Source organism: Marmota flaviventris, chromosome 15 (assembly GCF_047511675.1).
Source record: "Marmota flaviventris isolate mMarFla1 chromosome 15, mMarFla1.hap1, whole genome shotgun sequence".
NCBI classification, from domain to species: Eukaryota; Metazoa; Chordata; class Mammalia; order Rodentia; family Sciuridae; genus Marmota; species Marmota flaviventris.
The window spans coordinates 64,217,847-64,242,708 of record NC_092512.1 but is presented as its reverse complement, the minus strand read 5'-3'; the positions used below and the strand labels follow the sequence as shown (position 1 = coordinate 64,242,708).

At 36.4% G+C, this 24,862-nt stretch overlaps 1 protein-coding gene across 1 annotated transcript in view; it reads left to right on the top strand.

The window, feature by feature from the left end:
* Ca8 (carbonic anhydrase 8) overlaps positions 1-24,515 on the top strand; it is a 91,144-nt gene extending 66,629 nt beyond the window's left edge. The window contains exons 8-9 of the mRNA XM_071602312.1: positions 3,039-3,206; positions 24,077-24,515. Of these exons, the coding sequence (XP_071458413.1) occupies positions 3,039-3,173 (135 nt within the window). The 3' untranslated portion in view covers positions 3,174-3,206; positions 24,077-24,515. The remainder of the gene's footprint in view (positions 1-3,038; positions 3,207-24,076) is intronic.
* The last annotated feature ends 347 nt before the right edge of the window (positions 24,516-24,862 follow it).

Here is a 24,862-nt window from a genome sequence, read left to right as displayed (position 1 = left end):
TAGCATGCTCTTTTTAGGTCTTTAGGGAATAGACCGAGAAGGGGAATAGCTGGGTCAAATGGTGGTTCCATTCCCAACTTTCCAAGAAATCTCCATACTGCTTTCCAAATTGGCTGCACCAATTTGCAGTCCCACCAGCAATGTACAAGTGTACCCTTTTCCCCACATCCTCACCAGCACTTGTTGTTGTTTGACTTCATAATGGCTGCCAATCTTACTGGAGTGAGATGGTATCTTAGGGTGGTTTTGATTTGCATTTCTCTGACTGCTAGAGATGGTGAGCATGTTTTCATGTACTTATTGATTGATTATATGTCCTCCTCTGAGAAGTGTCTGTTCAGGTCCTTGGCCCATTTGTTGATTGGGTTATTCGTTTTCTTATTGTTTAGTTTTTTGAGTTCTTTGTGTACTCTGAATATTAGGGCTCTATCTGAAGTGTGAGGAGTAAAGATTTGTTCCCAGGATGTAGGCTCCCTATTTACCTCTCTTATTGTTTCTTTTGCTGAGAAAAAACTTTTTAGTTTGAGTAAGTCCCATTTGTTGATTCTAGTTATTAACTGTTGTGCTATGGGTGTCCTATTGAGGAATTTGGAGCCCAACCCCACAGTATGTAGATCGTAGCCAACTTTTTCTTCTATCAGACACCATGTCTCTGATTTGATATCAAGCTCCTTGATCCATTTTGAGTTAACTTTTGTGCGTGGCGAGAGAAAGGGATTCAGTTTCATTTTGTTGCATATGGATTTTCAGTTTTCCCAGCACCATTTGTTGAAGATGCTATCCTTCCTCCATTTCATGCTTTTAGCCCCTTTATCAAATATAAGATAGTTGTAGTTTTGTGGATTGGTTTCTGTGTCCTCTATTCTGTACCATTGGTCCACCCGCCTGTTTTGGTACCAGTACCATGCTGTTTTTGTTACTATTTCTCTGTAGTATAGTTTGAGGTCTGGTATCGCTATACCGCCTGATTCACACTTCCTGCTTAGAGTTGTTTTTGCTATTCTGGGTCTTTTATTTTTCCATATGAATTTCATAATTGCTTTATCTATTTCTACAATTATCAAATATTTTCTATGTCTTTGAAACTATTCCAATGATTTTCATGAATTTTCTTACTTCTTATGCTATCTTTGTGAATTTTTAAAATTTTCATTACCATTGCACATATGTGAAAACTGAGGCTTGAAGAGGTAATGTCATGTGGTCATTTGGGTCACAAGTGGCAGAATGAGGACAGGAACCAGCCTGTGAATATAAAACCCATACAGGATTCCCTGACTGAAGAGGTTCCTTTCTACTCCACACTTAGGAAAACTTTTAAGGTGAATGCATAAAATTACAGGGGATTCTCATGAAGATCAGTTCTAGAAATTACCCAGCTGTCACATGCAGTGGGTGCTACCTACATTCCTACTTGAAGACCCTAAGAAGATCTAGTGAAAGCATATTATGTAGATGAAATAGCAACTGACACTGTTGTGTAAATACAGCCCATAGGCATTATAGAAAAATTAAACAGGACAATCCCAGTTGGGTCACACTTATTTATCCTACCTTGGGAAATCAATCAGTATTTGGAGACATGGAAAAAGGAAACATCAGAACTCAGCTTTGTAACTTGGTGTCTGATCTAACAATTTTGTTCCACATCTCTGTGTCCCAACATGTATTTGAATAGGTGGCATTAGAATCTTGTGGAATTCAACTTTTTTGGAGTCATGGAGCCTCACCTTTAGAAAATGCACATATGCAATTTTTCTTATCATTTAGGGGTTTCATGGTCTCCCTGAAGTCTAGACTTCTTTTTAGATCCCCTGAATTAGTTGATCTCATTCATTTCTTTTCTCTTTATGAAGGGAAGAATTCTTTGGGCTTTGTCATATTAAGGACTTTTATAGATACGATCTTGTGATACCCAGTTGGTGAACTTTTGGTGGATTGATGCTATTCAAATCACATTTGCTCAATACCTTGGGATGGTCATGTGTAACTAATAGAAAAATTAATAAAAATTAAGATCAAATAGAAAAATTAATACCTTGGGATGTGTGCAGGATACAGGTTATACAGATATGAGTAGAATTTCTAAAGAGGTTGGAGCTGGGATAAAAGCAGGTGGATTTGGAATTGTCTGATTTCTGCTACCAGCTGATTACGAGATCTTGTTAATCTCTATAGCCTCAGTTTCTCCATTCTGTGTAAAGAATGAAGAATGGCTGTTTTATGTGACATAAAGCAGTTCAATGAAGTAACGGATGCTGAGCCCTGCAGGTAACAAATGATTGGAAATGACCCTGGGGAATGCTCATCACATTTTTGTTGCTATAATACTTCTCAGAGAATTCTGTCTGGCAGGCTACAGGTTATTAGGAGGCTCAGACCTGGCAAGTCAAAGAAACTATAGTGCCTCTGATGGTTCCCTCAGGAATCTTCAAATCTCTTCACATATCACAGGTGAACCACAGGCCTCCGAGAGGCAATCAGAGGAAGGGAGTGAAGTTGGAGATTGCTATTGCTAAGAAAGGAAGTTGGGCTTAAACTTTTAGAAGATTGGAGTATTCTTTGGATCTGTGTCCTCTAAAGATCTAGATAAGCAGCAAAGTATTTTGATGAAGAAATCCTCTAATTCACTTAATAAATCTAATATGTAATCAGTGTTGACATGCAGTTACATCAGAATGTGTTAATTTAAAATACACTAAGGGGAGCATTTAAGACTGTTTACACATTTGCTCACCATTTTGTGTTGTGGACAGGCATAAATGCTTTTTTCACATTCACGAATGCAGTGTTTCCAGGGCTACTAGAGTTGTCTGAATACCTCTATCTTTAATTCTATTGTCTTCTCGTACAAGGACTTTTTTCCTAATGTCTGTTTTCAGGTCTGGAAGAATTAATTCTGTTTTTCTCTTTTTGAAGTTTAATTTTCTCTTTTATGTCATTGTAATTTATGCATATTTTAAAGTCATTTGTGAAACCCCAGTTTCGTTAATGTCTGATCAGTGATGAGCCTGTTTTGTTCTGCTTTTGGTTTTCAGATAGAAGAATTCCGCAGACTGAGGACACATGTTAAGGGTGCAGAACTTGTGGAAGGCTGCGATGGGATTTTGGGAGACAACTTTCGACCCACTCAACCACTTAGCGACAGAGTCATAAGAGCTGCATTTCAGTAACCAGAGAGCAGGAACAAGCCCATCTTCATCAAGGTATGTGCAGATTGAGAAGGAAAATGAGGTGCACAGTTACCTAAACCCAGCATCCCAAAGTCCCTCTTGCGGTTAACCTGCTAATTTAGTAATAAAACAAGTACACTTGATCTTAATAAAATTTAGGACATATTCTCATGCCTCATTAGCAACAAATCAGGTAGTTATTTTAATTTCATGCAATGTGCATGAAACCTATGAGTCTCATATTTTCCCACCAGAGCAGCCATTAATTCCATTTTACTTTAAATATTGGTTTTCACAGGAAAAGCACATGAGAAAAAGAACAGGGCTATGCCAGGAGCTCTTCAGTAACTCACTATGTTGCCTCCTCCTGAAACCATAGCCATCTCCCTGTACTCTCCATGATGGAGGAGCACAAAGGAATGGACTAGAAAAGCATGCGAGCCTCTACATTGATCCTCTTGTCAAAGGCAGATCTGACTGTCTTATTTGTTGGGTTATATGGGGCAGATGTAGCATGAACTGAAATACTGTCCTATTTAAGTCCTTTTTATCTGCTCAAGAAGCATGTGTTAATCTTCTGGAGAGGTAAATGTTTTATAATCTACATACGTTAATATATTGAATTGCCAGTATATATATTCCTTACCCATTAGTAGCTAACAAAACAACATCACAAACATGGAAAGGAAAATACACAAAGATACCTATGTGCTGGACTATTTCTTTACCTTGTGTGTTGCCTTAGCATCTGAAGCAGGCCCCTGCTTCCCCTGAGAGGAGGTATCTGCTGGAATGATGCCTAGGGAGGCAGGACAGGGCCTAGACAGTGTGGTGAACTGTTGAAGGTGTGGACTTCTGAAACCATGTCCAGAGGAACTTTGGGCTGGGGAGTCATGCATGAGTAGAAATCTCTCTCCTCAAGGAGCTGAAAGTTTCATGAACTGGACAAAGCACATGGGAATTTTCACGGGGGGTCATTTCGTCCATGTGTTGCCCAAGAATTTTTCTTGCCTCTCTATTATCCCTATACAGTACTCTATTCACCCTGCCTTTTATCTTTGGTGAGTGAGCTTTGCCAACTGACTTCCTCGCTACCCCAAGGCCTCGCTCCAATACCATTCTCACCAGATATCTCTGCTTCTCTCTTTGACCACGCCTCGCATTGCATATTCTTTCTTCCTTGCAGCTATTTGTGTCAATCTTATTATTCTCTCTTATTTCAAGCTTCTTAAGGGCTGAAATGCATTTATTTTACTATGAATCAGGCCAGTTAGAAGTTCCTTAGGACTCCGCAGGTTGTATCCAAGCTCACCTCCTTCCCATTCTGCATTTTCCTTTTCTGAGTTAGCTGGTACCATTTGTCTCCTCTTTCTAATTTTGGACTTGGTCAGGGTCGGGTAAATTTACCTTTGGTAAGAATGAAAAGAAATTTTCAGTAATACATATATGGTAATGAGAAAAATCTAAGGGTGCTTTAGGCTAAACCTTATAATGGAGGATAGTCAATCAGAAGTCATTATTGAGCACCTACTGTATGACTGGGTATTACAAAGCTGAGAAGGACAGACATGGTCTCTGCTCTCATGGTGCCCAGGATCATAAATTGTAAACTGTAATGAATTCCTTGAATGAGAATAACAAAGCAATGTGGGGAAAGAACTGCCAGATGGGGGAATAATTTTTTTTTTTTTTTTTTGACAAAGATCCCGAGGAAGTGCTCAGGGGAGAAGAAGTAAGAATTTGATGCATTGTGGTATCTGAAAGAAAGCCCTGTGAGTCTGGCATGTAGAAATCAAAGGTGTGAAACCAGCAAAGCCCAAATCTCCGACTGTCTTGTCAGCCACTTTAAGGCACCTTTATTTCATTATTGTTATATTTGAACTCAGGGGAGTGACCTGATCCCATATGTATTTTTAGAGGTTGATCCTACCTGGAAAATTGAATGAATTTGATTACAGTGGGCCAGGGCAGGAGTAGAAAGATATTTTACAAGTCCATTGAGTAGCCAAGGTGATAGACATGGAGGCTCAGACCCTAGAATAGAAGCAATAGAGGTGGAGGGATGTTAATTTATAGGAAATAGAAATTGTAGGTGGTATCTGATGATGTATTGGGAGAAGGTGCAAGGAAATGAAAATGCGAAAGAAAACTGAGGTTTGGGGCTTAAGGAAGTGAGTGAGTTAAGAATGCTATTGAGTGACAGTTGGAAACCCGGGGAAATAGTCCATCTTGGAGTTGGAAATATAGAGTTGAGTTAGAGCACATTGAGAGAGAGATGCCTGTCTTTCACAACAGTGAGCTTGTTGTGATTGTTAGAATTTCAAGAGTAGAGATCAGAAAAGTGGTCTGGGCTGAAATATAAATGTATTTAGCATAGAGATGATTTATCTCTCTATGTATGTGTATATATGATATTCTAATGGATCTGGTGGGATTAGCTCATTAAATGTTCATAAAAACTTACATGAGGCTTTTCAGAGGTGTTAATTTAACCAAGATGCAGAAGTTAGGTCATTGCCCAGAGTAATACAGTTCTTGAGCAGCAAAATCTGGAAGCCTGACCCATGTAGCTTGACTTGACAGGACAAGTTTTCTTAACCAGAACATGGGCAGAGGTCAAAGAGCCCCCCCCCCCCCACAGTGGTCAGAGCAGCATAACAATGAAGGATGCATGCTGCATCAGGCCGAAGGTGATAGGAGGGAGGTGTTGGAGGCACCACATCCTGGCCACACTTGACAATTTAGTGGAAGGCTGCAGCCAGGGAGGGCCTAAGATGGGGGGAGGGCTCTCTATTTCATTTTATTTTTGGAAAAACAAAAGAAATACCAGAACTTGTCTATCATGATGCAGAATAGCATGTAGATAGGGAAAGGCTATTAATCCTACCAGTGAAGCTACTGGAGGAGTCTCAGCATACGGGAAGACTTGTATTTATTGAGGGAATAGACACATTCTATGCTGGAACAGGAGGGAGGAAGGAAGTGGTGGTTTATTGATTGAATGTATTCATGAGTTGATGTTATTTTTTAATGAGAAATGAGATAGTGGCAGGGAGGTCTGAGCAGGCTGCGTGAACAGTGAACTTGTGAATTTCTCCAGTCCAGAGTTGATTTCTCTCTGTGAATGTCTGTAACTGTAAATGACTCTTTCAAATGGAATAAGATTATTGCCTTCAATGTTTGATCCATATCAGGTCCTACACCAGAGTTGTCTCTCTCTAAATATCTTAATAACCATCACCATTTAATTTCTCTTTCACAACACACATACACACTTAAATGTTGTTTATGAGATTATGTATGTTATAGATACTTCATTCTATGAGAAGGGACTATTGTATAATTTTTTCAAAAATTTAAATTAGTTACAGTTCACGTTTTTTAAAAGAAAGATGAATTTAAGTTCATATCTTAGTGACTGAGATTGATTAAAAGGGGTAATTCCTCCCCCCCAAACTTGCAAGAATGGCACAGGAATTCTTTCTAATGGGGCTCCAGTTCTGATTTCATCCTTTTATGAATACATTGTTTTTATCCTTTTATCTTGAAATGTGTAATACAAATCTAGTCATAGTTCTACATAAAATTTATACTGGGAAATCAGACTTATGGATATGTGCTTTTTATTTGATATTTAATAATGCCCTAAGGCAGGTAATTCAAATTTTTATTAAAGTGAAATGATTTGACAGTCAGACTTTGAATTTAATGCATGAATGTTTCATTTAAGCTCTTGGAACTAAAAAGGGAAAAAAATTCCATAGTAGTTAGCTCTTCTCTAAAATAATGTTTAAAACATTTCAGATTTATTTTAGCTATGTTTTACTGAAATAACTTTAGTTTTTGGACATAAAATGATGGGGCTTATTTTATTTTTTTGCATGAATGTCTGGACATCTGGAGAGCTTTGATAACCAAGATTTACGAACAATCTGAGACTTTTTAATATTACCATTTAAGAAGTATGAACTGTGGTTTTGTACCTGTTAAAAGACTTAGCAAGTAGTTGGCCAATGTGCTAGAAATTCTTTAGCTTAGTATTGGTAGTTTAGTATTTTGGGAGCCACTTGGTATTAAATTATTCTTTATTCAATGAATTTTTATACAATGCAGAAAAACCAAATCATAACAACAACCAACAAATAGTAACACCAAACTTTATGACTGGTTTACAAGTTATACTCGGTATCATAATATTGGTACTAATCTTGTGACAAAGTAGTTTCTATTGGCCTATTTATTTCATTAAGCATTGGCCCATTTAAAAGGCAATTCTGATGTTTAAAAAACTATTTCATCTATGACTCAAATATCATTAAACAATGCACATGCTCACAAGAACTCTATTGAATTATAATTTTTTACTTTAAAAAAAACAATGCTACAAGTCTAAATAGTTTGCTTTTCCCCCCTTAAAAGAGGAAAAATAAATTTGCTCCAAATAAATTAGGAGAAAAGAAGAAGAAGGAAAAGAAAGAAGGAAAGAAAGTGGCATGTGCAAATATCTTTGAATATCCCTTGGTCAAAATTGTCCTCTTTTTTCTTTCTTGGTCTTTGAAGTCTGGGTCTTGACTGTGTTGCATTCTTCCCTATAAATACTTTTGCAATTAGTACTACTGTCTTCTAAACTTGAATAAAGCTATACTTAGTGTCAATTTCATGTTCTCTTTTACAACCTAAAAGAGCTGTAGGTCAGAAAAGAAGAAAGCATTATAGGAAAGGAGGTGGCTGTGTGGGGAAAATGAAAATGTCAATTCTAAATAGTTGGTAAAAGCTGTTAACCTTCTGGGATAAATGAAAAGCCCAAAGCCACCTTTTCAGTCATTAGAACTTAGACTTTCCTCACTGTAATCATCTAATATGATGCACACCACATTAGGGTGAGAATCGAAAGCTCTACAGATATAGCTGCTTTTTATTTACGGAATTATATAGATGGATGCCCTCAAAATGGAATGGATTTCGTAAGTGATCACAAAATGATTTGAGTAAAATGCTAAAGCACCAAGGATACTCAAATGATCTAGAATGCTTTGATTATGTGATATAAAATTATTATTAACCCTGGAATGAAAAACATCAAAGCTGCCAAGGCTGTCTTCAGAATTACTGAACAAGGAAAATTATTTCTGCTTTGAAATATATCTCTTTTCCATTTTAGTTTTAGAAGTGTTTAATTTATTATGGATGAAAATTCCAAATTGATTTGGCTTTTTCTTGTGTGATGAATTCAAACAAAATTGTGTTTGAAAAGAAGAGGAGGACATTCTGCAGTCATGTACCAATGTGTAAAGTTGAGCATTAATATATCTTGATGCCTTAAATGTAGTAGATTTCATGATTTTCTTCCTAAAGAGTATATTTATATTTTCCATAAGAAAACCACTGTGGCCAGTTTATGTCATCTAAAAATATTCTATTATGCCTTTTACTCATGTAGACACTCAAGAGGTATTTATTGATGTAAAAAATGGCTTTTAAGTATCAACAAAGAGGATTTGGTGTAGCTAAAGAAAGAATTTAGTCTTAGAGGCTACATGGAAGACTTTTTAAAATAGAGAGATGGATTGAATCTCAGATTCAGCTTTCAAGGAATACTGTGACATTAAATGCTTCGAGTTCCTGGATAGTTTAGGTGGGAGCCTATGTGGACAGGAGGATGCTCTGAGAGGCCTCCCAAGGTGCCTTTGCTGGCTTGTGTGATGAATATGCTTCTCTCTGTCTCTGTTCACTTTATCATGGAAAAGAAATACGAGATAGAACAGGCAGCAGGTAAATGAGGAAGAAAATGAAATGAATGCTTTCTTATGAATAAGGTTGTCTTAGTCTCCAACTAGAAAAGATAAAGCTAAAAGATTGATTTGAAGACATTACCAAAAAAAAAAAAAAACCCAAAAAAACGCTTAAAACAAGTGCAGAAATCATTGGAAATGATGTACAATTATATGAGTGTAAGGAGATATTTCTTTTTAGATAATGAATCTGGTTTTAAAAAATATTTCTGAACCTTCTAAAATGTAGGATGTTATAGGAACAACAGTTATCATAAAGAACCTATATGACAGCATTCCATTAGGATCAAAAACCTTAAAAATGAAAGTAGAGGGAAAATGAAACCAAAGTAGGGTTAATACTTAGATTAATACTTTTTACAATTAGAAAAACTCAGAAGTACCTAGAAATCTAATTCAGATTAAGATAAGGAATTGACTATTAAAAATTAGATTGTTATTAGGCAGATATAAAGAGTTCATAGCAGACTATAAAAGATGAAACAGAAATCTCTGCTGTTTCTGTTATATAAGAATTATGACTATTAGGGGGAAATTACCATTTTCTTTAACTTTCAGTAACATTTTACCTGACCTACAACTTTCTGTTTGAAAGTTTCTCTTTCTTTTTTGTTTCTCTGATTTCTTAGTATTTGACAGAATTTGCCTAACTGTCTGCCTTATTAGATCACTCTAGGAATTTACCATTCTAATGTGCTCCTTTCTGTCTTTTGACTATTTAAATCCTGTTTAGATTTGAAGGACCAGATTTTATTTCCATGAAGTGTTTTCCAGGTTAACTGACCTTACTTCTTTTTACTTAGAGTTTATTTATTTATTTATACCATATTAGTTTGGTTCTTAATTCTTTTCGGTCTCCTAATAATGTACTTGACAATAAATGTTAGTCCCACTTACTCCACTACACTGTAAATTTCTAGGTGCTAGAGTCAAATTAGTTTATAAGTATGATTATCAAATTAGTTAGTAAAGTATGGTTATCAAGCTTTCTTCATGAAAGAATTCTTAGATCCTTTAATATGCCAGGTTCCCAGAGAGTCTGGTATTCAACTGTACAAATTTATTAGACTAGAGAGAGATACAAGGATGCAGGATGTTTTTCGGTAAATGAGTGGCTATCCATAGTGTCTGCTGTGATTTTGGAAGTCTTGACTTGGAGAGGTATAGGCAGAGCAGATGTGGGACCAGAGTCTCTAAGTACCCTTGCCTCTTCTTCACAGATCCTCGGTGAACAAAGGGCAGATACAGAATATGTTTTGAGATTTGGCTAAGCTAATTTGGACACAGTATAAAGTAAGGGTAAATTAAAAGATTAGTGATTATTCTACACTTTAGTTAAAGCCTAAAACCCTTCATGAAGACCTTCCAGTAGTAATAGTCATCTATTTTCAGTAGTGGGACTGTGCCAAGCTCAATGTGAGGTGGCTCAAGCATGTGTCATCTCACCTCCCAGCAACTCTTTAGGATGGGCATTTCTTTTCAAAAATCTTTTCAATAAAGAAATTAAGATCCAGAAAATTATCTTCAACCAATAAAATTAATAGAAATACTTACTGAAAAGTGATGTGCTTGAAAGTACACGCACCTGTTGTCCTTGTATCAGTGAACCCTGATCTGTCTAATCAGCTTCCAAGGAGGTGATTATATCTCCATTATAGACCAATGTGAAATTTCAAATTCCCAGCTTAGGAAATAATGAAGTAAACCTAACTGACCAATCTAGAACCTAACTGAGTATTTTACAAAGAGTAAATATTTGTTAATTAAATGAAAGTACTTACTTTCTTCTGTGAACTTTATATTTAACTTTGAATCATTTGGAGATGGTGAGTTGCATTGTGATTGTCTGTATATTGTTCCTTGCATATATTAGATATTATCATTTAATGACATGACAAAATAAGTGTCCGTGTTTTTCTTTGCTAATCAATGGTGAGCATCTTTTTAAAAATTGTTTTATTTGTTCTTTTTAGTTATACATGACAATAGAATGTATTTTGACATATCATACGTACATGAAATATAACTTCCCATTTTTGTGGTTGTACAGCATGTGGAGTTACACTGGTCATATATTTATATATGAACATAAGAAAGTTGTGTCTGGATTTATTCTGCTGTCTTTCCCATTTCAATCCCCTTTCCTTTTCCCCCAGTCCAGCCTTTCCAGTCCAGTGGACCTCCCGAGCACATTGTGAGTCACCATCTGCATATCAGAACATTTGGCATTTTGTTTTTTGGGATTGGCTTATTTCATTTAGCACGACAGCCTCCAGTTCCATCCATTTATTGGAAAATGACATAATTTCATTCTTCTTTATGGCTAATTTTCCATTGTGTATATATACCACATTTTCTTTATCCATCATCTGTTGAAGGGCACCTAGGTTGGTTCCATAACTTAGCTATTATGAATTGAACTGCTATAAACATTGATGTGGCTGCATCACTATAATATATGTTTTAATTCCTCTGGGTATGTGCTGAGGAGTAGGATACTTGGGTCAAATAGTGGTTCCATTCCAAGTTTCCTGAGGAATCTCTATATTGCTTTCCAGAGTGATTGCACCAATTTGCAGTCCCATTGGTGAACATCTAAAGGGCACTAAATATCAAGGACATTTTCAGATCTCATCTTACTGGATCTCTCAGCAGCCTCTAACATTGACTTCTTGTCATTCTTTGTCCATAACACCAGTTTTCTTTTTATTTTTCTACCTGGACCATCTTTGTATCCCCTACATGAATGTAGGAGGCCACTTAATATTGTGGTCCTCGGGGTTCTAATGTCTCTTTGGGCGAACTTGTTCTCACAGCTTCAGTCACTACTAAATGTATATGACTTACTCCTTTATATACCTAGCCGAGTTATCTCAGTTAAGTTCTAGAATTGACTCTCCAACTGTCTGTATAACTTTCTTTTTGGGTATGTCAAATGCACCTCAAACCTAACACATGAAAGATGGAATTTATGATCTTCTTTCACAGACCTGACCCTCTTCCAGTTTACTTTGAAATCTGAGTCATGCGTGACCCCTTGCTTGCTCACTTCTCCAGCATTCCCACTTTATCACCCATGTCTGCACATTTGCCTCCTGACATCTCCCAAAGCCATCTGTGGGTCTCCATTTTCACCATCAGGACCCATAAAGTTAGCATCATCTCATCTAGACGACTGCATGTCTTCTATATGAGACAATTAAAGAACAGTTTATAAAAAGACATGCATGAGGGCTGGGGTTGTGACTCAGTGATAGAGTGCTCACCTAGAATGCGTGAGGCACTGGGTTTGATCCTCAGCACCACATAAAAATGAAATAAAGGTATCGTGTGCCCACCTACAACTAGAAAATAAATATTAAAAAAAAAGACATGGATGACATAGAGCACTCAAATTTGTCTGCCAGCTCTGTTTAGTTGCTATTAGCTCTCTGGAGAGTGTTGTAAGGGATTCTGAATCCACACGTGAACACAGGGGGAAAGGGTGATGTGACCAAAAGGCATTCTCTTCCATGGGTGGGAATGGGTATTGCTATTGCCATCAATAACGTAAGATCGTCTTTTTGGCATCTGATTTAAATGTCTTAGGTATGAAGTATGAATGAGTTTTGGAAAATTGACCTATATTAGATCTAATGATATGTAGCCAGCCATTAGCAGTTACCCAAGGAATACAGAAACATGGCAAAAATGACTCAAGTTCCCCAACTACCCTTGTCAGTCTTTTCTTCTTCTTTGTGTACAGGTTATGATCCTAATGTTTATGTATAGCAAATTGCTTTCATACATCAAAGCTTAGAGAACCTGAAATCTCAGAATGGAAAAGAAATAGCATGAGGGTGAAGGAATTGACCCAGACCTCTTTGTTAGGGATGGAAGCCCTCTCCTGAAGAAGGAAAAGGGTGAAGTATCTGCCATTAAGGTTCTATAACAAAATAAACTGCCTGGCTTCTAAACAAGAAAAATGTGTTTCTCCAGCTTGGAGGCTGGGAGTCAACTACAAGATACGGTGCTACAATTCAGTGCCTGGCGAGGGCCCACTTCTTGGTTCATAGAATGGCCTTGTCACTGTGTCCTCATCTGGAGGAAGGAGCTAGCTCGTTCTCTGAGGTCTCTTTTATCAGGGAGCTAATGCTAATCATGAGGGTCCTACGAAAGATATCATCACCTCTCAAAGCTGTTACCTCCTGACTCTAACACCTGGGGATTAGAACTTCAGCATATGAATTTGAGATGAAATAAACATTCAGACCATACCAGTAAGTTAAAGAAGAAACCTCACATAACATGACCCTCAGATGAGTAAAGTGCTGGGAATCAAACCCAGGGCTTCGTACATGCTAGGCAAATGTGCTAGTATTGGGTTACATCTCCAGCTAAAAATATTTTGAACAAAATCATACCAAACTTTTTATTTAGCTGTAGGTTTTAATAATAAAACTATAGGTTTTATTATTATTATTTTTATATTAGTTACGTATAAGTCTGCTTCATTCTTTTGGCTACTTCAATTTTATTTAAACAATTTAGTTAAAACATGTTTTGATAATATACAAAGCTAAAATAATTTAGCTAATACCCAATTCTTTAGATAGAATCTGAAATATATGGAGGCTTCTTCAATCAGGAAATGTGCCATTAAGTAATACCTTCTCCAAATAATTTATTGTTAAAATGATTGTTAAAACCATTCTGGTTTTGTATGGGTCTGTTTTCCATTATAGTGCTTCTTAAAACAAACCTTTTCAACATTTCTGAATTTCTTATTGTTCTGAATTCCTGTTGTTCATTCTTTTATGAGTTTTATTTGAAACTCAGAAAGGTCTTTAGGGCTTTTCTACAGAAAGTATTTTCAGAGACATCTTAGAAGCATGGTGTTGAATTGGATTTCAAGAAATTCTTTAATCTAGTCTTTTGCCTGAAGAGGTCTTCAAATAAATTATTCTAGAGGTTTACTCCCCATACCTAGTGGTGGTGGGGGGAGAAGCAAATAAAATATCTTTTCTCTGAGAATACCTATTTCAGCATTTCCTTACTTCTGTATAATACAAAAATGATTTTAATAAAACCCTCATGAAATACTCTTACTATTCAGTGTTGGAAAGCTATTTTGATGGTAATATTCTTATTTTCTGTAGATAACTATTTTTGATGAATATAATTGGTTATATTTCAAGTAATAGTTTTTTTCCTTCTGTTAGCAGTATGTAGAAATTCCACCAACCTTTATGCAGCAGAGAAAGTCATGTAATTTTTTTGCAGATATGAATGTTCATTCTGATTTTAGTGTAAGTACAACTAATAGTTCTCTAATGGTATCTTTTCTTTCAAGAATGATTATATTCAGAGGGTCCCAGCAATAAAATTACTATAATGGGGGAATAAAGATTGTAAGTAAGAATAACAATGTTATTAATCATTGAAATTAGTCATTTATGGCACATTCCTGTACCTGAAATATTTCTGTAGGAAACAAGACTAAAACCCACATTTACTTATAATTAGACACAATACAAACCTTCTCTCATTATAATAGTTGCCCAAATCCCAATTCAACTTAATTTCATTGACTTTGATTTCTGGACTAAAGCATTAAGCTTGAACTAGTGAAAAATGTGTAATATGTGCATTCAATTAAGAAGTAATTAGATACTCAATCACCCTTACAACACACCAGGGATTAGGAAAGAAGGAAGAAAAATGTGACTCGCTGTAGTGTATAAAACAGTTTTGTTAATTAGTTTAGTGCTAATTGAGATTGAGAAAGTGTCAGAGTATCACATGAGCTTACTTCTGAATAACTTTAAAAGCTAAGTTTAGTGTTATATAATATGTTAGCACAGAATAATACACAAATTACTAAGTTACGTGATTTGGCCCTAAAGATTGGGCCACAGTTTATATACATGAGCTAGTGAACGATATGCATACAGAAGGAAGAGACACTGTACTGTACTTTATCTCATTTAATCCTCATAACAGTCCTATGAGGCTTCTGCTTTTATTTTCATTTTAGAAGGTCAAGTAACTTGCTCAAGGTCACAGCCAGTAAAGTGCAAATCAAGATCACAGACCTAGGTAGGTCTAACTCTAAACGCTGCATGCACCTTTTTTACTATATCACATTTCAAAATAACAGAGGGCAAAAAATATGCACTTCTTTGTATATCTCAGCTTCCTTATCTGGAAATAAGATTTCTGGGAACAAAAGACCATACATGCTTTCACTTTCCGATAATATGTTGCTGATACCTCTATGAGAGGTATGCTGATCTGTGTTTTCAGCATTGATTGAATACTTTACAAAAAGTATTTGAGCCAACACTTGTCAATCATTCAGGATACTTTCTACCTCTTTATCGTTTTCTTCTTACCCTTCCACTTACTGAAATGTATTCATGTCATCAATTGAAATTGCTGTGCTAAAAGTTTCCTTTGATTTTTCTTTGTTCTTTGTTCCCATGGCTTCAAATATAATACCAGTTCATGGTGGAAAATGCACATGGTACAGAACAAAATGAATCAGCAGCACACATCTCTGAAACACTCCCCTCAGGGAGAGCCGTCACCAGCACCCAGTGTTCTGGTGCACATGGAAGCCCTGGCAGGGATAGGTAAATGTCTCCACTTTCATTCTCAGTTATCATTCCACCATTCAAGAGCTGTGTGACTTTGGAGAAGTTAGTAATGTCTTTAAGTCTCTCTCTCTTTTTTTTAATCACTTATAAAAAAAGGTCATGATAGTGTCTATCTCAGAGAAGATACAATAATATAAAGCAAATAAAGTGCTTAATGTGATTTGGGTCTGCAGTGTAAGTACCCAATAAACATTACCTTTATCATTTTTTTGTGCATTTGATCTGCGTGTGTGTGTGTGTGTGTGTGTGTGTGTGTGTGTGTGAGAGAGAGAGAGACAGAGAGAGGGAGGGGAGGGGTGAGAGGAAGGGAGGAATGGCTGTGTATATATAATATATATAATGTTCCTTATGAGGTTATACTGTGCATGCTGTCTTTCTGTTGATGTGAGGATATATCCTTTAATGTCATGAAATAACTTTTAAGTAGTTACTCAGCATATGTGAAAGCATGCATAAAGATTTATTGAACTGTTCCTGTATTACTGTACGTTTTTAGGTCATTTCCAGTGTAATGCTATTATCAACAATACTTTAGTTAACTTACCCACTATTTCCTTAAAAAATTCTTAGTAATAAGATTACCAGATCCATGTTTTATTGTAACATGTATGCAAATTGCTCTCCTCACAAGTTGAATCAATTTATGTTCCCACTAACAGTGCACCAAACCCTTCTCTTCATTTCACTAGTGCTAGTATTTTGAATCTTTCCATCATTGCCAACCTTATTATGATTCCTTCACATGTAAGTCCTGACTTATTCCTGAAGTCTTTCTTTTCTTCCATTAATCTGTATGCTCATGATCATGAACCACAAGGTTGGTGGCATTAGTGTCTCTTTCAGTGCTGGGTAGGAAAAAACTCCTTACAATATTTTATGCATAATTTTCCCATATGTAATTTTCCCAGATAAAGTATAGAACATTTTATCAGAAGGAAAGAAGAACAAAAGAGAGGGTAAGAAAGAGAGAATGAAGGTAAAACAGAAGAAATAAAAAGAATCCTGCTAAAATTTGTCATTTACATTGCATATAATTTAAGGGAATTTGTATCTTTTTAATGTTGACTCAACGAAGTAACAATGCATATATCTTTGTTTACTAAAGGATTTTTAAAGTCATCTATACATTTAATCATTTTCTCTTCTCTCTGAATTTACTCTGGGTGGCCTGTTAGGCTCTGGTGTCAGCCTGGGGTATGGCATGGCAAGGAACACAGAACCTCAGCTTGCTGCTCCCCCAGTGGGAAACTAGTCTTTCAGCCTGTTTTCCTCACATATGAAGTGGAGACACTAAGAATCATAACTTCCTAGGGATGTTGTAAGGATTAAATGAGGTATGACAAAACGCACAGCACAGCTCTAAGCAGAGGGTTATCAGTCACTAACTGTGAACAATCACTATTATTAATGTTATCATTGACTAGTGTCCTTTTTCATTGTTTTTACATTGGTTAATATTTTTTTTAATTTTCTTTTTTATTGTGGTGCTGAAATTTGAACCCAGAGCCCTGTGCATACAAGGCAAACACTCTACCAACTGAGCTATATCCCCAACCCCTATTTTTTTAAATATATATTTTTAGTTGTAGATGGACACAATACATTTATTTTATTTTTATTTTTATGTGGTGCTAGGGATCAAACCCAGTGCCTCTCACATGCTAGGCAGTGTTCTACCACTGAGCCACAACCTCAGCACCCCAAGCCCCTATTTTAATTTATTTTCATTTTTGTCCCTGGCTTTCTTTTGAATCTTTCATATAGTTGCCAGTGGGTTTCTGTTGATTATTTTGAGTTTTCTATATAGACCATGATAGCACCTGTAAATAATGACAATTTTATCTCCTCCTTTCTAATTTGAATGACTTACTTCATTGCACCACTGAGTCCTTGCAGAATAATGTTGAATAAGTAACTGTGTTTTCTGGAACCCTTCTCCTGTTTCTGATAAGCTTTGATTTCTAGTTCCAATGGTTTGTTTTCTAGTCTCTTTCCTTTGTATCTTCAAAAGCATTTGGCACTATCCATCTCTTCCTTTCTCTTTCTTCTCTCTTTATTTTTCTTCTTATGTTTGGATGCTGTTATTAGTAGGTTCATTGAAAAAGGTGGCTACATGCCTTTGCTTTTAATAGAAGGGCATTTATTTTTAACCCTCTACGGGGTGTGTGATAGTATTCTAGGGGCTCTGAAAATATAGACAGAAGCAGACATAGACTTTCCCCTGAATGAGCTTCCAGCCTAGTGTTGGGTCTATAGATTCATAGTTAAATAGGTCCATAGCTGCTCAGGTTCACAGCTAAATCCAAACCTGAGCAGCATGTGCAGACTGCCCCCAAGGAATTGTCCATAGTTCAGGAGAAAGAGTACACTCTAAAAGAGAACCCTCATTTGGCATATTACTGTCCTAAAAGCTTCTTATTTTGGAAATGTGATCCTGAATTGTTGTACTTAAAGAGGGATGCTTTGAATGGGTTGTTTGTTAGCTGATCTGGACTTCCCAGACAACATGAGCCTGTGACCTGCAGCTGCCTCTGGGGGTAGGATGTGTGTGCACATGTGCTTTTTTATTTTTAGTAGCTTTTCAGGAAATTCCCCAGTAGGGGTTTGATTTGCACTCATTCCCTAGGGTCTCTTCATAGAAGATAATTTAAGGTTCAAAACAGTCATATGAAAGATGACATCTGTTATAATTGCACTGAAATAGCTGATGACTTAGAAGACTCCTTAGGATGTAGCCATCCTTTAAGGTCATCATTATGAACAATGATCATTGCATAATAGAAATTTTTATTTATATTTAAGCTTTCATGTTTAGATTTAGATAAATGGGGACTTGGAAGAATTTCCAAAGTGATGAATGTAAACCTTTGTTTTTCAAAATATCATTTTCTTTTTCTTCCTTCCCCCCTCCTCCTCCTCTTCCTCCCCTCCTCCTCCCCCTCCTCTTCCTCTTTCTTCTTTTCTTTTTCCAGTACTGGGCATCAAACCCAGGGCCTCATATGTGGTAGGCAGGTTCCCTACAATTGAGCTACATCCCTAGCCCCTAAAGTGTCATTTCTTTAGATGTTTTACCTAATACATTTATATTCTAGTTTCCATGTATTTCAATTATTGGAGAAACTTCAGAAAATACACAGAATTCATGAAAAGGAACTTCTGGCATAAATAATGGTCATCCATTTAATATAGACAGTTAATTTTGTTTCCACTAAAACCCGCATTAGAATAACAGGAAAGAGATTTTTAGGTACACAAACCCACAAGGATGGAGAAAGCAAGAGGGGAGACAAAAGTGTCCATATTTTGGAATCCGGAAGCAGATGGTTGTGTGGTAATGGATGTAGCAGATGTGAGGAACAAGCCTGTTACTCTGATAGGATCGCTCCAAGTCCTAGGAATTGGCAACAGGTATCTCTAGACGTTGGAATGAAAGGAGGCTCACATCCTCTGTGTTGGTTAAGAGCTGTTGCAGAAGTAGTTACCTCTTCAAATCCCCTCTCAGGGCCTGGCGGATGTCTGGAGATGCTCTTCCTCTGGGGAGAATGAAAAGAATCTCTGTATGAAAGGCACAACTGAAACTCGTAAGACCTCAACACCACCACCCCCGACAAAAACAAAAGGGTAAATTAGTAATTTCCTCAGAATTCATGCTCCCTTCCTCTCCACTTGGCCTTCAGTACTACTCCCCATACAGAAAACTGGATAGAACTTCTGTGCGGGGTCTGACCAGTCAAAGGGCCAAAAGAGCCCCATCAGATTCATCCTGTGGTGAGCTCACGACAGACAGGCCTTCCCAGTGCCCTTCATTGTTGCAGTTGTTCTTCTCTCTTAGATATGAGTAGTTAAGGATTGTTTGCAGAGTGTCTGTACTATGAAATACCCAAATTAGAAAAAAGGCAAGTTTAAAGAAATACATACTTAACAGGAAGCAAGACTTCAAAATGTCCTATTTTCAGAGAGGTGATGAAAGAAATAGCAACCATATAGAAAGAATAGGATGTTTTTTGGGGGGAAAAGGGAGGTAACAGAGATTGGACCCAGGGGTGCTTAACCACTGAGCCACATCCCCAGCCTTTCTTATTTTTTGAGACAGAGTCTCACTGAGTTGCTTAGGGCCTCACTAAGTTGCTGAGGCTGGCCTCAAACTTGTGATCCTTCTGAATTGCTGGGATTGCAGGCATGCACCTCTGTGTCTGGCAAGATGATTTTAAAAAAATATTCATGAATCAAAAAGCTTTTGGAAATTGAAAACATGGCAGCATATTTAAGCACTTTACTACAGACTCTTAAAAAATTTGTAATGTCTTAGTATACAGGGAAGGCTAAATGATGGAATATAGTAGAGAATAAGGAGAAGTAGAGGATTAATCAATGTGATTTATTATTAATAGGGGAACTAGAAAGAAAACACAAAATGAAGGAGAGGAACACAGCAACAGAATCAGTCAAAACATTTTTTTTTTCAGAACTTGGGGATGTAAATTTATAGATAAAATAGACCCAAAAGCTTTCTGGCACAGTATATCAAAATATACTCACATCAAGGCACCATCATTGTGATATTTCAGAACACTGAGAGAGAAATTAGGGGAAAAATAGGTAAATATCAAGGAACTAGAATTCGACTTTTGAGCAGAAAAGCTAAAGGAAAAAGTCAGTGATCATGACCCACAGAAATCTGCAGAAAAGTCTAAAGCACCTAAGGAATTCCTTACCCAAACTCCCCATCAAGGGTGTAAATAGCATAGTCATTTTCAGATATCAAGGTCATCAAAAATTTATTTCTCAAGAAGCTACTAGATGTGTCTCACCAAAGTGAAGAAATGAGCCAAGAAAAAAATTGTGATATCCAGAAAACAGGAAATCCAGCAAAGCAGAAAAGGCCAGGGGGAATGTTCAAGATGATGGTGGAGCAATCCATAGGCATGGAGGGCATTAAGGTGTGAACTAGGGAGAAGGCTCTAGATCAGCTTTCTGCCATGATACGATGCTGGGTTTGTCTTAACTTGAGAGTCTGGCACTTGGTAAGTAATTTTGGTTTGAATCAGAAAACTAGATATAAAAACCCAAGATACTTATTCGTTCTGACATAAACAAAATGTCATTCACGGAAGGGAATTTGAATGAAGACATGTAGTTCAGTTCTAATAATATTTATATTATTACAATAATAGAAATTGAATATTTTTTTCAAAACAAAAACAACCATATTTATTTCATGTGTCCATTTGTCACATAATTCTCAGATAAGGATTAGGTAAACAAGATTACAAACTAGACTTATTTATAAACATAACAAGTCTCAACAAAAATTACTGCATAACTGTTTGGAGGATGGGGTGACGGGAAGGGTTTATGTGTGTCTGGAGAGGAGTGTGTGTATGGGTGCATGCACACATGGTAAGTGAAGCTGACAGGGGGTAAGGAGGGCAGATCTTCAACCTCCACAGGGAAAGTCGGTATATAATATGAAAACAAATTGAATGGTAGTCAACAACCATGCCATTTGGCTCTAGAGTATCAATAAAATAATCAGAGAAAAGAGTAGAGGAATATGAAATTGGTTGACACATGGTATAGGGAAAAGATAGTTTTTATAGCAAACATGTTGGAACTGTTTAAACCTTTAAACTATGTATAATTTCGACACAAAAAAAGCAAAAGTTCAAGCAGGAGTACTTGCTACTGTGTTCTCCACTTTTCTACACACACACACACACACACACACACACACACATTTTCTTGGAGTGTTTGCTTTGGATAAGATGTTGTGCTGGGTCTTAACAACACAGATGAGACCACACATATTTCTATCACATGGAAACTGACTGTGGGAAGTAAATTTCAGACAAATGACATGGGAAATAATGAGCCATTCTTCACATATTATACTTAGCATATTATACCTACTGTCATATTCTCACACACTCCCTAGGTAGTAGCTATTATTATTTGGGGATCCGAAGGGTCATGGGTATTGCCTAAAATCTTACAGCAACTTGGTGGAGGATCTGAAATTTGAACATGGGTTTCCCTGGTTCCACATCCATACCCTAGAATGTGATCGATTGAAGTGTATTTCCAGGTAACCTATACCTGCAATAAATGACATCAAGTGTACATTTGGGAGGAGAACTAATATAAAGATCATTCTCAGAAAGCCTTGGCATTGGGGAATGTCATTTTCTCTGTTTAAACAATATCAGAGTATGAAAACTCAACATCATAGTGTATTATTTTTAGTTTTCTCTGTGAGAGAAATTTGAGGAGAGCAAGTATCCAAATTCACCAGCAGATTATACACCCAGGTAAATTAGAATTCCTTCAGCATACCCTGGGAACCCCATGAATCATGCCCTTGAGCTTCAAAAATGAAAGGGAACATAAGTGGGCATGTGTATCTTTTGCCCTGTAGGTATGTGCTAAGTGTTAAAATGTTGCCTCTTTGGGAAGACATGATCTGGTGGTTAGAGTAACTGCACATTTGCCTACCCATCTCTTCACTGATATGGTAGCTTAAGTTTTGAAAGTTTGTATATAGTCTTAAAATGAAATCATGTTTCATAACTTAGAAAATGTACCTCTAGACCAGCCATTCCCAGGCGAGCTCTGCAGTGCAGTGGCCCACCAGGGTTATGGGTTAAATCAGGAGGGACTGGCCATGTGTGTCTGCAGATTTCCAGATAGAATATCCTCCCTGTGGATATTTACAGTGCACATTAGCAGATTATAGACTGCAGTGGTTTTGAATTAACTCTATTTTACCAGAGTCTCCAGTTTTTGGGTGGGGTGGGGTGGGGGTAGCAGGGATTGAACTCAGGGGCACTCGACCACCTAGCCACAGCCCCAGCCCTATTTTGTATTTTATTTAGAGACAGGGTCTCACTGTGTGCTTAGCACCTCCCTTTTGCTGAGGCGGGCTTTCAACACACGATCTTCTTGCTTCAGCCTCCTGAGCTTCCTGAGCTGCTGGGATCACAGGTGCATGCTACTGCACCTGGTGACTCCATGGTACATGGATTTATTTTTTTCAGTCAACTTCTTTTGTTATATGGAACACATTTTGGGAAATACTGGGCTCAGGACTGTTTACTTTTGTAGAAGATTCATATAGTGTGACTTTCAGGCTCCATTTACCTCTGAAATGCAGTGATTTTACAATTTGATTATCATTTTTATATCATTTTATAATTTGGGACTTGTAAAAATATATACACAATGTCCTCTTTTACCTTTGAAAACCTCTCTTTGAGGCTCAATCTTACAGATCTGATTCCAGGAGATAAAGTTGGGAAGAGGTTAGTCAAAGTTTAGAAACTTTCATTTAGGAGGAGACAATATTATTGTCTATTCTTGAAAATGCTAAGAGAATAGATTTTAAGTGTTCTCACCACAAAATGACAACTATGTGAGGTAATACATTAATTTGGTTGATTTAGCCATTCCATTATGTACACAAACACATTCATACCTATATATTTCAAAATGTTGTATATGATAAATATATACAATTTTACTTTTTTATTAAAAATAAATTCTTAAATTTCATCAGGACTTGCTATCCTATTTGAAATGTGGTTTGGAAATATATACCCAAGATTATAAATATTTTCTGAGAGATTATTTCACATACACTTATGTACATGTGAACAAGCAAATCCACAGATACACATCCTAAAGTACTTCACTATATTGTGATTTATTAAGGAAGGAAGCCATTTTTTTCCACTTCTCTATTGTGAATATCTTTTCACATAAAATCTTTGTATGTTTGGATGATTTTATCTGTATTATAACTTGCCAGGCGTATAATCCTAGGTGAAAAAGTATATGCGTTTGGAATTTCAGTAGGTGCTTATTGTCTAAAAGATTGGACCAGTTTACATGAGGCATCTGTAGAAGTGTCATGTTGCCATTCTCTTTGCTGGTGTTGCAAGTAGAATGTTGTTGAACTAAAATATTAGCCAATGTCCTTTCCATAAGTAGAAAGCATGTTTTTCATCATCTCAAAAAGTGCTGTTGTCTCATATGTTAAGCAGTACTTATTATTTGTCAATGTATTCAATTGAATTTTAAAGTTTGTGAACCAAGAAGTGTTCTTTGTGCTCTTGGATTACCATTTATCTGTGATTCTTATACATGAATTTAATGGCAGTGATTTAAAACCTCATTTTTACTTAATAGATATGAAAAGCAATTTTTTTTGTTTATAAAACAGTTCAAACATTTATTTATTTTGGTAGAAAATATTAGTTTCTGTGAAATTTTGGACCCATTATCTGTCATAGAAATAAAATCATGGTGAACTTTGTGGAAAAAAAATGCAGAGATAATGAACTTGAACATCAAGATGTTTCTAAATTTCTTATAAATTTGTTAGCTTTTCCTCTCTGTGATTGGACTGTAGAAAGACTTTTCAGTCTGCTGTGGAGGAATGTCCCTAACATAATTGATTCATTCTTTTTGCCTACAGGAGGAAGACAATGGTCCTATGGTGCCCTTGGATGAGAAATGAAAACTTTTGAGCTGCAGCTTCAGTTTATCCTCAAAGCCTGCATTGTTTGTCTTCCTCTAATCCAGTTTTGATGGACATCTATGACAGTTTCCTGTACAATGCTGTAATGAAATATTAGAAATGGCTGTACATTCAAAAGAAATCCCATATTATATATCCACATCACTGCTGCTAGTATTCATATTTTTGCACATACTGTTTATTGCTAATGTGTAGAAGGAATGAAACTAGTTTTCAGAGTTGTTATTAATATGAATATATATTATGTATTAATATTGAGACAGGAAAAATACATTACCAGCGTTAGCAGTCATTCATTTCCGGTCTCCAACAGAAAATTCGCTCATTCAAAGATGAGTATAATTCTTGGTAATAAAATAAGAATTTTGATCAAGAACAGCCTAGAGCTGCAAAATGCATTGTAAAAAATTAGTACAAATCATGTCTCATGTTATTTTTCAATACTCATACCACAATGTCAGACTGGTTGTCATGGAAAATATTTTGGGAATTAGTTCAGCATCATACCTTATGCATTACATTCTTAAAGGATTTAATTGAACATGTGAATGCAGTCATATTTATTTGACATATCTGAAGCTGTGGTTTCTAAGAATTTGAGAAAAGTATAAGAATCATGATTTTAAAAAGGTGGGTACAGTGTACCAGGGTTAGCTTTCTTTTCCACAAACAGAAATATAAATTTAATAGTATCCAGTATTAATTTAGTGCTTTACACTTTGT